Source organism: Zeugodacus cucurbitae, chromosome 6 (genome assembly GCF_028554725.1).
Source record: "Zeugodacus cucurbitae isolate PBARC_wt_2022May chromosome 6, idZeuCucr1.2, whole genome shotgun sequence".
Taxonomy (NCBI): domain Eukaryota; kingdom Metazoa; phylum Arthropoda; class Insecta; order Diptera; family Tephritidae; genus Zeugodacus; species Zeugodacus cucurbitae.
Window position 1 is genome coordinate 7,194,080 of NC_071671.1, and position 14,237 is coordinate 7,208,316.

A 14,237-nucleotide genomic window follows, 5' to 3' on the forward strand; every position below is an offset into this window, starting at 1 on the left:
TTGGAAAATAATATATGTATATATTTGTGTTGTGCCGCCGAGTTGAAAATGTTTGGAACGGTTAGAAATGCGGTTAAGTGCGGGTAACTTTAAAAGTACTGTCGTTGGAAATATTAAAGCAATATTAGAAATCAATATTTTTCCTTATAAATATTAGTTATAACCTCGAAGTGCATATAAAAAAGTAAAATTATGTTTTTTTTTGGAAAAATAACCTCAAAATTTAATATTACTACCGAAAATTATTCGCTTACCTTTGCAAACAAAATTATTAGTGAATGAGCTGAAAAGTATAACGATAACTATAAAATTCAAGGACATTTTGTTAATTTTACTTTGAGTTCATTTTTATGCTCTAATGTCAAAAATATCATGAAATAGTCGGAATAATGGGGAAAAGAAGTAGGAAAAAACAATTTATTGTGTATATTGATTCATTTTATTGCAGCACATAATTTTAACAATATTTTTTTGTTTAAGATAAAAAATTGCAATACAAAAATACAGCATTCGTTATACATACATATATATAATTGCTTAACTTTCTTACTAAAATTTCAAACAAAAACACAAACAAATATATATTTATCTATGCATACGCGTCTTTAAAAGTTGACTGCAATAGTGCCTGTCTTTAGTGTATAACAGATTGTTACGTATTGACTGAGGTAATTTCTGTTTTGCAGTTCTAGCAAAATCTACGAATAGAAAATGAGTATGAAAAATATACTGACTGCTGACAATAAGGCATTCAAATCGTTTTTCTGTTTTACAATTTACAAAGTGTAGTGAGTGCAACATATAAAATTAATTTTGTTATGCAAACTGTATTTACAAGAACAAATTTGTATAATCGTTAACACTGTATATGATTGTATTGAAGTTATATTTTTTAAAGTTTGTAATATTTGGTATATACGAATTAGTGAATGCGTTAGGATCATATTTTTTTATTAATATAATTTTGTTCATTTCTCTTTTGGTTTAGTCAAATTTTCAAAAAGTGTCCAAAACCGTTTACATACTGTTGTTATAGAGAGTATGTAACTAAAGGGATATATTACATATATAGAGAGAGAGAATTAACTTTGTGTAGTTAGGGAAGCGTTAGCAAAGATACTGTAGTCATTTACAGCTAGCATACAGAAATATGCGACAAATGAGATTCATTGTTCAAACATTAAGCAACAATAGCATAGAAGTGGATAACATTTACGTTTTTTGTATTAGATACAATAAGTTATAGAAAAGATATTGCTAATGTGTGTGTGTGTGTGTGTAGTTGAATTCGAGATATGAGATTTATCGGCTGTAATAATGTAAAATGTAAGTAATTATGATATTTATTTTATGAATATATAGTTTTTTCAATCCATTCGTCCATGCTGAATGTAGCCACATCTTTGTTTTCGGTGTCACGCTGCTTGAATATATCTGCAACAACAAAATCTTGATATAATACATACTCCAATTAAAAATACTGTTACGCATACCAATATAGGTTCTAATTTTCACTGCACACATAAGAAAATCATCGAAAGAGATTTTGCCATCACGCGAACCATAACGATGTGCCAACGCATTGAGTATTCGATTGTTGAGGTGATAGCCGGCTGAGTTGAGCGCATCACGCAATTTAAAGCCATCAATGCGGCCAGTTTGTTCGGGATCATACAGCTTAAATATCGCTTTCCATTTTGCAATGTCGGTGAGTAGCGCTTCGAATTCTTCGAAACCCAATTTACCCGACTGATCGACATCCATCATGGCAACCATGGAGCGACAGACATCCTTAGAGAAACCACCAGTATTCTCCTCCATTATGACTGTTTGAAAGAAATGTGGATGTAATTGAAATTAGTAAAAATACATATATATTTGTATTTAGATTGTTTCCCACCTGGTGGCAAACCAATATAACCGCCCGCTTTGGTCTGATTCGCATTTGGCGGATTTTGTTCGTTGCCCTCTGAAAAGATGCTCTCAAATGGTGTGCCCTTGCAAAATGGACCACAAACAAGCGCCAAGATATTCAGACCACCACCCTCTGCCGGTGCGCCACCTCCAACGTCAGCGTTTTGCACATTGTAGTTGTATGGCGTATAACTTGTACTCTTTGGCAAATCTGTTCAGAGTTCGAGAATACAAAATAAATTATGTACTGATAATAATAATAAATTGTAAATTTTTTTATCTACTTTTATGGCTACTTATATAAAAATGTAATTTAATTAATTTTACAACATTTGATTTTTGTAATTCGCATTTAATTCCAAATTTTTTAATTTGATTCTTGAAATTTTTAATACTCCGCCACTTACCATCTTTCATTGAATGATCCAATATCCGTTTCAATTCCATCCAATCCACCTCCATGTCTGGACCGGCAATACTTTGGAAAAGTTTCAAAAGACTCTCATTGTGTCCTTCTTGCGGTCTGGGATCCATTGGGTTGGGAAGACTTGGCAACACCTGCACAATAACAGACAAGTTTTAGAACTATTTCAAAATGGTTTTGCGAGCAATTTCACTAAATAAAAGTGCTTAAAATTATTGATTCAAAACTACTACAATTTTGTGCAATAAATTGAACGAGTTTAGGAATATATGAGAATACATATACAGTGGAACTTCTCTAACTCGAATCACCATAATCCACAAAAAAACTTCGAGTTAGAGAGACTTCGAGTTATAGAATTTTCATTAAAACATACATACGAAAAGTTCGATTTATGGAACGAAATTTGTATGAAATTTGGCTTCTAAACGATATTGCCATTCCAAAAGTTCGAGTTATGGAGATCTTCGAGTTATAAAAGTTCGAGTTATGGAAGTTCCACTGTATATTGGATTAAGATATTGAGGAACGCTAAACAGATATATACAAATTTAAATTACAAAAATCAATATTATATACAGTTAAGGCGAGCTAACTGCTTATGGCATGTCTACATAATTTTTCAAATCTATTGGGTACTCTTTTATGAAATGTAACTGGAATACTTCGTTTGCGGATTTTTATAGCATTCTTGAAAACATGTTCAATGTTCGTACATTCATAAATTTATATAATATTTACCTCAAGGTCAACTTCACCTTTTAGTCACAACTAACATGAACTACACCAACTAATCAGCAGTAAAATTTTTATGAACCACTTTCCGTTTATCTTCACCATTTTCATTAAATTGAGTAATATTGTATTAAATTCAAAATAATAAATTTTTAATTTTTTTATTAATAAAATTTATAAAATGAAATAAATTTTTTTTTGTAATTAATTTTATGCTATAATTGACACTTTGAAATGAATGCAATTATTGTGTAATTAAAATTATGAATTTCTAATGAAAACTTAATTATGTTTTATGAAAAGAATTGCATAAAAAATGTAGGAGAGCATGTATTACAAAATTTATGCACTAAAATATATGGATGAGTGCAGCAATTGACTAATGAAGACAATGACCTCGAATGAACAACAACAAAATTTTTTGTTGTGGAATTTAATTTAATGTTTTTTTTTACTAGACCAAGGCAAATGAAAGCTCATAGTAATGATTAAAAGTACGACACACCAGCCAAACCCTAAGTGAAAGCATTCCCGCATGTAATTATGTCAATGTAAGTAATTCCATATATATGTATGTATGTATGTGAAGCAGTTATATATATACATGCATTAATCATATAAATTTGTATTATTACTCACCTTATCATCCGTCGGGCTTCCATATCCAACATGGTCGTCATTCTCTCTGGTGTATTAGTAGTATTGGAAGGATCAAAAGGGAAAGAGAAGAAAAAAGTTTGGTAAAAGAGTGCAGGCAAAATGACAAACCCGCAAAGGATTGCACACGGCATATACATATAAATGTAAATATGTGGTATGTAAAATTAAGTACAGTGAAAGCAAATTTTAACGAACTGAACGAAATGAATACACTTTCTGCACAACATTATTTTCAATTACATACTTCATATTCTTTAAACTACCAAAATTTACGATGATTAACACAAAATTCAACTATTTACTCTAAAAAAAAAACTAATTTTAGGTTATTAAATTTTCGAAATTCGAATTATCAATAAAAGCTTGTTATAGCGCTGTTTCACTGTACTTAAGATTTTACGCGCAATTAAAAGCACACTGTGCACCATTCTGATGATTCGTAAGTAAAAATAATTATTATATACATACTCCATGTTATTCTGAGTTTCCGAGAAAACACGAATAACGAATTCACCTTCCTCATTCGGATCAAAGGTAGATGGTACGATTAAGTAATGACCAGGTGGAAGTTTAAAGCGTGCACAAACCTAAAAATGCAGAGAAGAAATTTTTTTTTTTAACTCAACATTCACCAAATTCACATTTATCATAAGTGCCGTTAGCACAAAATGCTACTCACCTCACGTGTATTAATGAAATGTGGCGAGCGTCCGACGGATGCGCGATATTTAAAGTAGTTCAGACCTTGCGGTCTGGTGTGTAAATCATCTTCGGTTAGGTGATAAATAGCAAAACCGATTGTCAAACATTCCATACCAATATTACGTTTGGAACGACGATTCTTTTGCATCAACGCCACAATCACCGTACACTTGCCGTCATCATCATCTTCATCCGGATCGGCTAGTGTTATAACGTATTGTGGATTATGCCAGAAAGTGTCTAAAAAGTTACGACAACCACCGGCTGTGGCACCATACGTCCATTCACCCTCAAACATAGACATTTCCCAACGCCGTTTACCGCTATTCTGTTGCTCTTCGGTTAGCGAGTCCGGTGATAAATTACAAATTTCAACACGATCGAAATGATTGAGAAAATCTTGAAATGACATCCAAAATTCACCGTCACGATCGAAAGTCAAACCGATTTCTTGTTTCTGATCTTCGGGTATATAACGCCATTCGGGTGAACTATCACTCCACGGACCATTCCATTCGGCCTCATTACCCCAGGGATTACGCATGCGTATCATTGGTATTTTGCCCTGTCGATTGGGCACAGCAATGTCGAGTAAACACACTTTTGTTATCGAGTAGGCATGACCACGTATCAAGCCTTGTGGCGTCTCGGCCTCCAAAACATTTGGATCGGGCTCCAAAGAACAACCCATCAAGGAGTTACGATCGACAGCTTTATGTAGGATATTGAATAGATTGTCTGGTGCCTCTTTCAGGTCATACCATTCCGTTACACCGCCGGTAAAATCTTCCATACCCTCACAAGTGGTGCCGCCCTTTAGCGCCTCATAGGAGCCATGTAATCTGTGTGTATAAAGCGGAAATTAATGAAATACAAATGAACTCAGCTTGTGTGTGTGTGTCAAACCCACTTGGCATAGGCTTTCTCCAGCAGTGCACTCCAAAATTCATTTTTCTCCGTGGAATGCATATACATCAATTCGCCGCGGTAGGTCGGCAGCCGATCGTCGACCACCACATCGATCCATTTGCCATACTGCCAGAAGCAGAAATGAAAAATGCCAGCATAGCTCTCCTCAAAGCTTTGATCTGGCGGCACAACGCGAAAGAATAGATTTGGATCCTGCGTTAGATTGGCCGTGGCAGCAAGCAGCCAACAGTCGCCCAATTCGCCTTGCTGCACATCGAAACGCGAATAGCCTTCCACGAAGAATTGTGGGTCGTCAGCGATTTCCTGCATTTTTTCGTTTAATTAAAAAAAGTAGAATATAAATACTTTTCTCAAGACTGTACTTACATGCGGACGCATCCATTCGATGTGCCGATCTGGTCGTTGTGAAAACATAAGCGACTCGTTGTTGGCTGGAAACATTGGATCCTCGAATAAGGAACCATTTGTAATGCACATGCTCCGGATGGACTCAAAGTCTTGGATGTCTGCTTGCACGCGTGTACCACTGCCCCGTTCGCCAAGCTAAGAATTATTTGAGAAACCATTAATTATCATAAATCATAAACCATGAAACATTGGAAATATACAAGGTTCTGTGTTTTGAGAGCATTTACGGCAATAAAAGGCATAACTCAAAAAAAAAATCTTCGAAAAATATAATGAAAAAGCATTTTCGTTTTCTGAAGAGTCCCAGAACTGAAAATCAGTATCATCAGGATCGACCCCAATCGAGCCAAACTCTTAATAACAGCTCGTTCATGAAAATTAAACTTCTCAAATGGCTCAAACTAATCTTGTAACTAGGTCTAACAAGTCTAGAAGAACAAGAAGTCTAACGCAGAATCACTTTTGCCAACAGGTGCTACTATGGACCGAGTAGGCAACTGAAAAAAAAAATCCGCTCTCAACGAACAAAAATGAGACTCTACAAGTCCCTCATCATCCACGTCCTCCTTTATAGTGCAGAAGCGTGGACGATGTCAACAACCGATGAGAAGGCCCAAGGAGTTTTCGATAGAAAGATTTTGCGGAAGATTTATGGTGTTTTAAACATTGGCCACGGCGAATACCGCAGACGATGGAATGATGAGCTGTACGAGTTATAGGCGACATTGACATAGTCCAGCGAATCCAGAAACAGCTGGCTTGGTCATGTTGTACGGATGGAAGAAAACACTCCAGCTCTGAAAGTATTCGATGCAGTACCCGCTGGTGGAAGCCGAGAAAGAGAAGGAACTCTACTCTTTCTTAGTCAGCAGTCAGATTTGTACACGGTTTTCAATAAAGCTTTGGTTACCACAATCTGCACGGGTTATAAAAATTGTCTTTGATCACCAAAATCAACCCTCTAAAAATGAAAATAACCGTGCAAAACAGTTTGAAAACTTTGCATACAACACTTTAAACCACATTTTCACTGGATTTAAGAAAATGCATACTTTATAAATCAGCTGTCCATCAAAGGTACGCTTTCGCACCAGCGCTGGCGGTTTCTTAACAGCATCACTCAATTGCTTTTCACATTTCACATCACACTTGTCGATCTCCTGCACACTCTTACTATCCGCATCACTGTCCGCATCAATCAGCGCTAAATTGTTGTAGAGAGCCTCGAAACTTAAACTGGCATTCAAACAGGCAGTTCGACGCAATTTCGACGCATTCTCGGCATCTCTTATATCGGCTTTAGTGCAAACATCCGTTTCCACTTCGAATACATAAGTATCAGCGACTAAAGTGGAAGTGCGACTGTAGTCACTATCTTTCGTCAGCATTTTTTGGCTTTCGGAATGATTTTGAAAAGGTGTACTTTTGTCAAAAAATACAATTTTCGAATATACGCGTTTTTTAGTGATTTATCACAGGCTTTGCAGGCATGCCTACGCGAGGAGTACACGCGCTTGACTGACCAACAGGCAGCCACACAGAATGCACTCCAGGTCCTGTTTGCTGTTTTCAATTCTTCTTTTCAATGGACAATGGCCAAGTGTGTCTAGACGTGTTATGCTCATCGCAATCATTTAAATAATATCATGGATATTAAGGAGTGCTACGCGCCTCAGTTTATGCCACGCTGGTGTCGGAGTGTGTGTGTGCTGTTGGGAATGAAATGGCGCGCCAATGAAGGGATAATTTAATGCTTTTCTAACACAAATATGTCACGAATAACCGTAGTTAACGCATGATTGTTGACTAAATTAGGCTGAACAACTCGCTATTGGACGGAAAATTCGCATATCCTTGTGTGGTTAGGCGGCATGTATGGAGTGTACAGTTGTAATATTATTTTTTATGCTAAACTTTAAGTTTATTCTGAATTAAATTTTATGCTGACGTTGTCTCACTTTGTGTATTTCAGGCATTTTGTTTTTGTTTAAATTATCGCATGCGAGAATGGGAGTGCGTACTGACATATCCTTCGAATATGAGTTGAGTTGAAAGTTGAAATCATTTGCAGGCACTCCTTAAACTTAACATTTTTTTTTGCACGCGTGTGTTGCAAGGCAGTGGCGTAGTCCTTGAAATTTGACCTACAAAGTTTATAGATTTTCTTCATAGTTAAAATGTTTAGTGAGTATAAGTTGGCAGCTTGAAGACTTTTTCGGAAATCTTTTAAAACATATTAAAAAGATATATTGTTAAGCAAGATTGGAGATTTTACTGAATATCTTCAAAAACTAATCGAAAATTTAAAATTTTTTCGATGTTGTAAAAGGAGCCAACAGATTCTAATCATAATTTGCTCGGCGCTCTTGGGAATTACATTTTTATACCCTGAACAGGGTATATTAAGTATGTCACGAAGTTTGTAACAGAAGGAAGCGTCGGTGGCTCCATAAAGTATATATATAAATTATCAGTATGTTGAACTGAGTCGATTTAGCCATGTCCGTCTGTCTGTGCGTCCGTCTGTCTGTCTGTCTGTATATATACGAACTAGTCCTCAGTTTTTAAGATATCGTTTTGAACTTTTGCAGATGTTATTTTCTCTTCAAGAAGCTGCTCATTTGTCGGAACTGCCGATATCGGACCACTATATCATATAGCTGTCATACCAACTGAACGATCGGAATCAAGGGCTTGTATGGAAAACTTTCGCATTTGACGTGGTATCTTCACGAAATTCGATGTGAGTTATTGTTCGTAGAAATAATTTAATCTCCGAAAAAATGGTTCAGATCTTCACGAAATTTGACATGGATTACTGCTTAAGGTAATAATATAATCTCCGAAGAAATTGTTAAGATCGGTTAACTATATAACCTTATTGTTTCTAGCAAACAACCCGGAATTAGTAAAATGTTTTCTTTTGTTTCTTACATTTTCTTATGTCTTTAAATTTGCTTAAACACATAGTTACTAAAAGAAATGCACCTGTGAAGGGTATATTAGCTTCGGTACAGCCGAAGTTAACGTTTTTTCTTGTTACTTTTAAAAAACGGCACACTATTCGAATGGGATATTATTTCAGAAGAGTGTAAATAGCAATATAACCTCACATATTGGTAACATAATTTAAACAGTTTGGAACTTTCAATTTCATTCTTCTTTTAAAACAGATCGGATTGGTCAAAGTACATTTATGGAAATCAATTTCATTCTTTTTTTAAATAAATCGGTACAGACTTGTATGAGTATCAATTTCATTATTTTTTGCATACATAAATCGGTATAGACTTTTATGAGTATCAATTTCATTCTTCTTTTAAAACAGATCGGATCGGTCAAAGCACTTTTATGAGTATCAATTTCATTTCAACACAAAAATGTCGGCATTTTGCGAAGTGTCGCTCCTTATTAATGCTGCACATCCCCTTATGACTTTTTAACTTTACAGTTATGTGGCAATAAAAGCGTAATTTTGTATACACAAATGTAACTGTAATTGTAGTGTCTCTTAAGTGATAATGCGGCTCATTGGCAATTATGCAAATAGGCATAAAAGGCACGCTTAAGGGGGATGTCGTTGATTTTGCCTCTTAGACCAATTTGCGAATATTTTATTAGCGAAAAATTACAGTTACATTTTGAGTTAACACAGGCACACAAGTAAATGAAATATATTCTTGGTCAACCTGGGGATCATACGTTTAATGTTGATTATAAATTTTAATAATATAAATACGGGGTCCCCACACAAATTATACTATAATACATTCATTCGACTAATTAAATTGACAAGTAAATGAATTAAACATGAAAGTGTTAATTAATTTGACATTGTCAGCGAAAATACGTTGGATAATGAATCATTAACAAATTCATAACTGTGGTATAAATATCAATATCGTTTTCGTGTTCATAGATGGATTAAAATTAATTGTCAACTATGTATGGAATTTCGCTCTGCAACGGAAAGTTTTTTCAATAAACAAGTGTTGCATAAAGCCTTGATTTATTAAAATAATAAAAACACTAGCAACTTGCCTGTGCTTAAAAATGCATCAATATGTTTGTGTTTAATTTAATAAAAAAGTGTGCGGAACTTACATTTGATGTCTAAGTATGCAATAACGATTTCAAAGAAGCCGCATAAAAAATAGTAGAAGCAATTATTCATTTGTAATTACAATTTGTGTACAAATTCATATACTTAGATAAACACACAAGTACAAGTAAAGCAAGATGTTTATGTAAGAAAACAAACTGTTGAAAAGTTAAAAAATCAAAATTCAAATAACATTTGTACATATATGGATATATCGTATGCACATATATACATATGTATGCATGAGCATGCAAGTGGGCAAATTTGGAACTATTTTTAACTGATACAAATCTTTTACTACGCACAAGTTGAATCTGCACCAAATTTTCACTCAGCTTTAGGCAGAATTTTTTGTTTTTGTGATTTATTTTTTTTAAATTATTTTTAGTTAAATTATCGATAATTCAGTTTAAATATTTAATCTAGCATTGTTTTATCTTAAAAAAAATAATATTTTAATTTTTCAATTTTTAATTTTTAATTAAAATATTATTTTTTTTTAAGAATATAAATGTTTCTTTTGTTTATTTACGTTAAATATAATTTTATTATTATTAAAATTCTTCAATTGTAGCAAGCACCTAATAATAAGCTTCTGTAAACAAACATAACGCGGGCCTGCATATAATAAATTATTATTTTACGTGTATAATGTATACTGTATGCTTGTTATCAGTATTTGTAAACACTTGAGTCAGTAAATATTTAAATTATGCTTTTTCTACCCAAAGCCGATGTTGAACAGTTCAAATTTGTTTTGTAAAAAAAAATCCGCGGAAATTCTTAAAGTAATACTCACCACGCGCATATTCTTAATGCTTGGAAGAACACGTTTGGTATCAGCCTCTTTTTTAATAAATATTTCGTTGATGACCGAGCCGACAACATCTTTTGCCGCACCCACTGCTGCATCACCGGCCGCATTCAGGAATTCTTTACCGGCCTGCTTGAGAAAATTCGTCAGATCATCCATCTTGATGTTAGGAGCGCTAGAAATAGGCGAATAGACAACATATAAGTGTTATGTGTCAGCAGATACAATAAAAAACAGAGCATTAAAATGCATTATTACATACGTATTGCAGATATGCTGGGAATTAGATGACTAATCGCACAATATTTGCCTTAACTCTCTTTGATCAGCCAACCTGTAACGTTTGATTTTCTATGAATCAAGAGCTAAACTTGATATTGAGGCTTGGAACTTATAACATTTCTATGAATCAAGTGCTTAATTTAAAAATTTATATGTAGTCTTTGAAAGTAATAGCAATTTATCACACACAAATGCATATGCAAGTAGAATTCGTGGAATGTCAATTACTGCAAGCTAAATGGATTATCCACATAGTATTGACCAGCTTGAATAGCATAAGATGTATTATTCACTTTTAAGGCTATTTAAAATGTCAATAAGCTATTTAGTATAAATTACAGGAAGTCCGCCATATTGAGTACATATTTTGTTTCAATTTCATAGCGTAGTATAGAAAAATTATTAAATTTTTTTACTTGTGCCCTTGTAAAATTTCACTTCACTTTTAATTAACAAATGCAAACACGCATAATCACATGAATCTATAAATAATCAAAATGCTGAAATATGGAATACCTTCAATAACAACCGAAAAGCGTACAAATTTTATGTTACTTAGCACAATATTAACACGTAGTTTATCTCTGCAATGTATACCTGTCTAAGCACGTTTTAAGAATTTTATTGAATTGATTAATAACCAATTTAGTTAAGCCATTATATTTTATGACATCATCAACTGGAATTGTTCTCATAAAGATTTCACAGGAAGTTTACGGATGCGTTATTTCTACCGGTATAGTTAACACACATTCAACACTTATCTTTTTACACCCACCTGTATTTTTTATTTAGTTATTTGTTTACACGTTTATTTATTTGCTGCTTAGAAACTAAACAATCGTATTTGCTTATCCAAAATTGAATCCATCTAGAGAAAGTCAGCTGCCCAATGTATATATGTGCATTGACAGATGTTTGAATGTGTGTGTGTGTGTGTGTGTGTTTGTGTAATAAAAAGCGGCTCAGTACATTCCGTGAGTTGTTTATACACTGTGAGATTATTTAATTTTTTGAAACAGTACAAAGCAATAAAACTTTAAAATTCGCCATAATAACATTCAATTTATAACTACAAAACAACAATATATACCTTTCTTCAGTAATACTTTAATGCCTGTATTTTAATTATTTTATTAAGTAAATAAATCAAAAATTAATTATTTGATATATGTTAACATTTATTTGCTGAGACTATAGCATGTGAGTGACGCTGTGCTGTTCTTATAAACAATTGTTGCTAAATACTTGGCAGTGTGCTGCCAGCTTACTTTTACCAGTTGAATTTACAGCATTCATTTCAAAATTTTAAGCTGGCAACGTTAATGCGCTTTCAATTAAAATTAACCCAGAAACGTTTTTATGTCATGGTAGATTCTTTTTCAACATGATAGAAACTTTGTATGTAAATATATATAAATTTGTACCCAAACAATACACGGTCTGCCGTTTGATGATTATATGAATTTAAATACATTATTACACGTGGTAATCAAACACACTATTAATATAACTCAGCCAGTCCAATTTAATGTAAAAATTGTATGTATGTATATGATATTTCTGTTTAAAATGTTATGAATATAGTTTAATATTAATTTATATTTAATTATAAGAAATCAAATATGTATATATATATATCTTACAAGAACAAATTTTAATTTAATATACATAAACCTACAACTGATTTGAAGTTATTCATTATTGTTAATTACATAATAATAGATTGTTAGATTTTTAAGGTGTAAATTGTCACTATTTTCTCTCCTATTTCCGTGGTTCTCAAAGAGGACTGGCGTCGGATTCGTCACGTTCGTGAATTGCAGTTATGCTCTGTTGTAAGGCATTTGGTGTTAGCCATTCTCTACAAACAAAGGGAAAATATAAATGTTTAGCTTACGTTAATTTAATTTAAAAATCATAGTAGTAAATTATAAATTACTTTGGCAAGCATCTTTGAAGAAATGGCACACAGGAGCTAAAATGAGCTAGGCGATTTACCCAGCTGGGGATTTCTTGGCCACAAAGAATCTACAAACAACACACAAATTTGGTATAAAACATACGACTTTGGTAACATATACAAACCTGAGTAAGAGAGCTTGAAAAATGATTGCAGTTGTTGTTCATTAAGTGATAACGATCGCCACGAAATTGATTACCCAATTCATCGACAATGCGTCGAATTTCTTCATACGTGAAATCAGTGCAGCCAATTTGTATACTTTGTCTAAATTGAAACTGCTCACCCAATTCATCGTGATCTCGCGGTGTTATTTCGAAAACACCTGTAAAGGGAAAAGGATGTCCACCATAAGCGAACTCTGTGCCGAAAATTTCTACGCCGGAATGAAAAACTCCTAATCCTATCGATGTTGTATATTCATTTATCCAATACTGCAAAAAAAGAAGATATTTAAAAAATTATATTTGATATTATTATAGAAAATGTGCAAAATAATTACCATGTCATAGACATTTAAAATAACTGGTTCACGATTACTCATGTTTGCTGGTAGTAATTCGTCGCTCCCGCTGTCTTTTGGTACGCCAAGGCAACTGGGGAATGACAAATTGCAAGGTAGGCCATTCGAAAACATTATATGGTATGTATATTAAAAACTCCGTTGTTATAATAATATCAATGTGGATGAAATAAAATATTCTTCAATTAATAGTCCGTTAACGTAACGAGGTTATTTCTTGTGAGCAAAAGAATCAAGCATTTAATTATAAAACGGGCTTGGATCTTTTCGTTTCTTTGTTATGTTTGTATGTTTTTCGAGAGGGTACTACTATTTAGATAAAGCTTTTGTGGAGGAAGACTACGAAAATTATCAGATGGTGATGATTCCTGTGAATAAACAACAATGTACTTTTTTAAATTTGTATGTCTTAATGTAAATGTTTACTTTAATGTACATGCTTTGATATAAAAATAAATAAAAAATAAAAACTATAAAAAAAAGAATTCTAAAAATAATAAATGTAGTTATTCAATATAGATAGAATTGCTGAAAGTAGAGCGCATATTTAACAGGAAAAATTACTAGTGAACCTCTGTTTCCGGCCATAAACCGTTAGAACAAGTACTTTTTACAATAACTATATAGGAAATCGTGTATGATTTTACACCTATAGCAGTTTTTGCTTAATTATTCATTAATCATCTAACGAGCAGTTTGTTTATACTACTGATAAGCAAACAAATATTGAGCACATTGTATCGAAGGGTGTCATTTTCTTTATACCGAGCAACTCACACA

General features: G+C 33.3%; 2 protein-coding genes across 5 annotated transcripts; both read right to left on the reverse strand.

Moving 5' to 3' along the window:
- Window positions 1-416: 416 nt before the first annotated feature.
- LOC105210302 (calpain-A) lies at window positions 417-11,911 on the reverse strand. 4 transcript variants are annotated; one of them, XM_054234072.1, is made up of 12 exons: window positions 11,750-11,903; window positions 10,952-11,054; window positions 10,675-10,864; window positions 5,732-5,908; window positions 5,346-5,668; window positions 4,413-5,277; window positions 4,202-4,320; window positions 3,713-3,758; window positions 2,322-2,472; window positions 1,901-2,125; window positions 1,494-1,826; window positions 417-1,434 (listed from the first exon to the last, which is right to left on the reverse strand). In XM_054234072.1, exons 3-12 carry the CDS (start codon window positions 10,846-10,848, stop codon window positions 1,349-1,351), a joined length of 2,499 nt encoding a protein of 832 aa, XP_054090047.1. In that variant the 5' UTR covers window positions 10,849-10,864; window positions 10,952-11,054; window positions 11,750-11,903; the 3' UTR covers window positions 417-1,348. The 4 variants fall into 4 exon arrangements, 3 of the variants coding, with proteins under 3 accessions (XP_054090047.1, XP_054090046.1, XP_054090048.1); XM_054234071.1 differs by lacking the exon at window positions 10,952-11,054 and having other exon boundaries at window positions 11,750-11,910; XM_054234073.1 differs by lacking the exons at window positions 10,952-11,054; window positions 11,750-11,903 and adding an exon at window positions 11,488-11,708.
- Window positions 11,912-12,553: 642 nt separating this feature from the next.
- LOC105210304 (deubiquitinase DESI2) lies at window positions 12,554-13,680 on the reverse strand. The gene is made up of 4 exons (XM_011181161.3): window positions 13,437-13,680; window positions 13,060-13,368; window positions 12,914-13,002; window positions 12,554-12,835 (listed from the first exon to the last, which is right to left on the reverse strand). Exons 1-4 carry the CDS (start codon window positions 13,569-13,571, stop codon window positions 12,754-12,756), a joined length of 615 nt encoding a protein of 204 aa, XP_011179463.1. The 5' UTR covers window positions 13,572-13,680; the 3' UTR covers window positions 12,554-12,753.
- Between the last annotated feature and the right edge of the window lie 557 nt (window positions 13,681-14,237).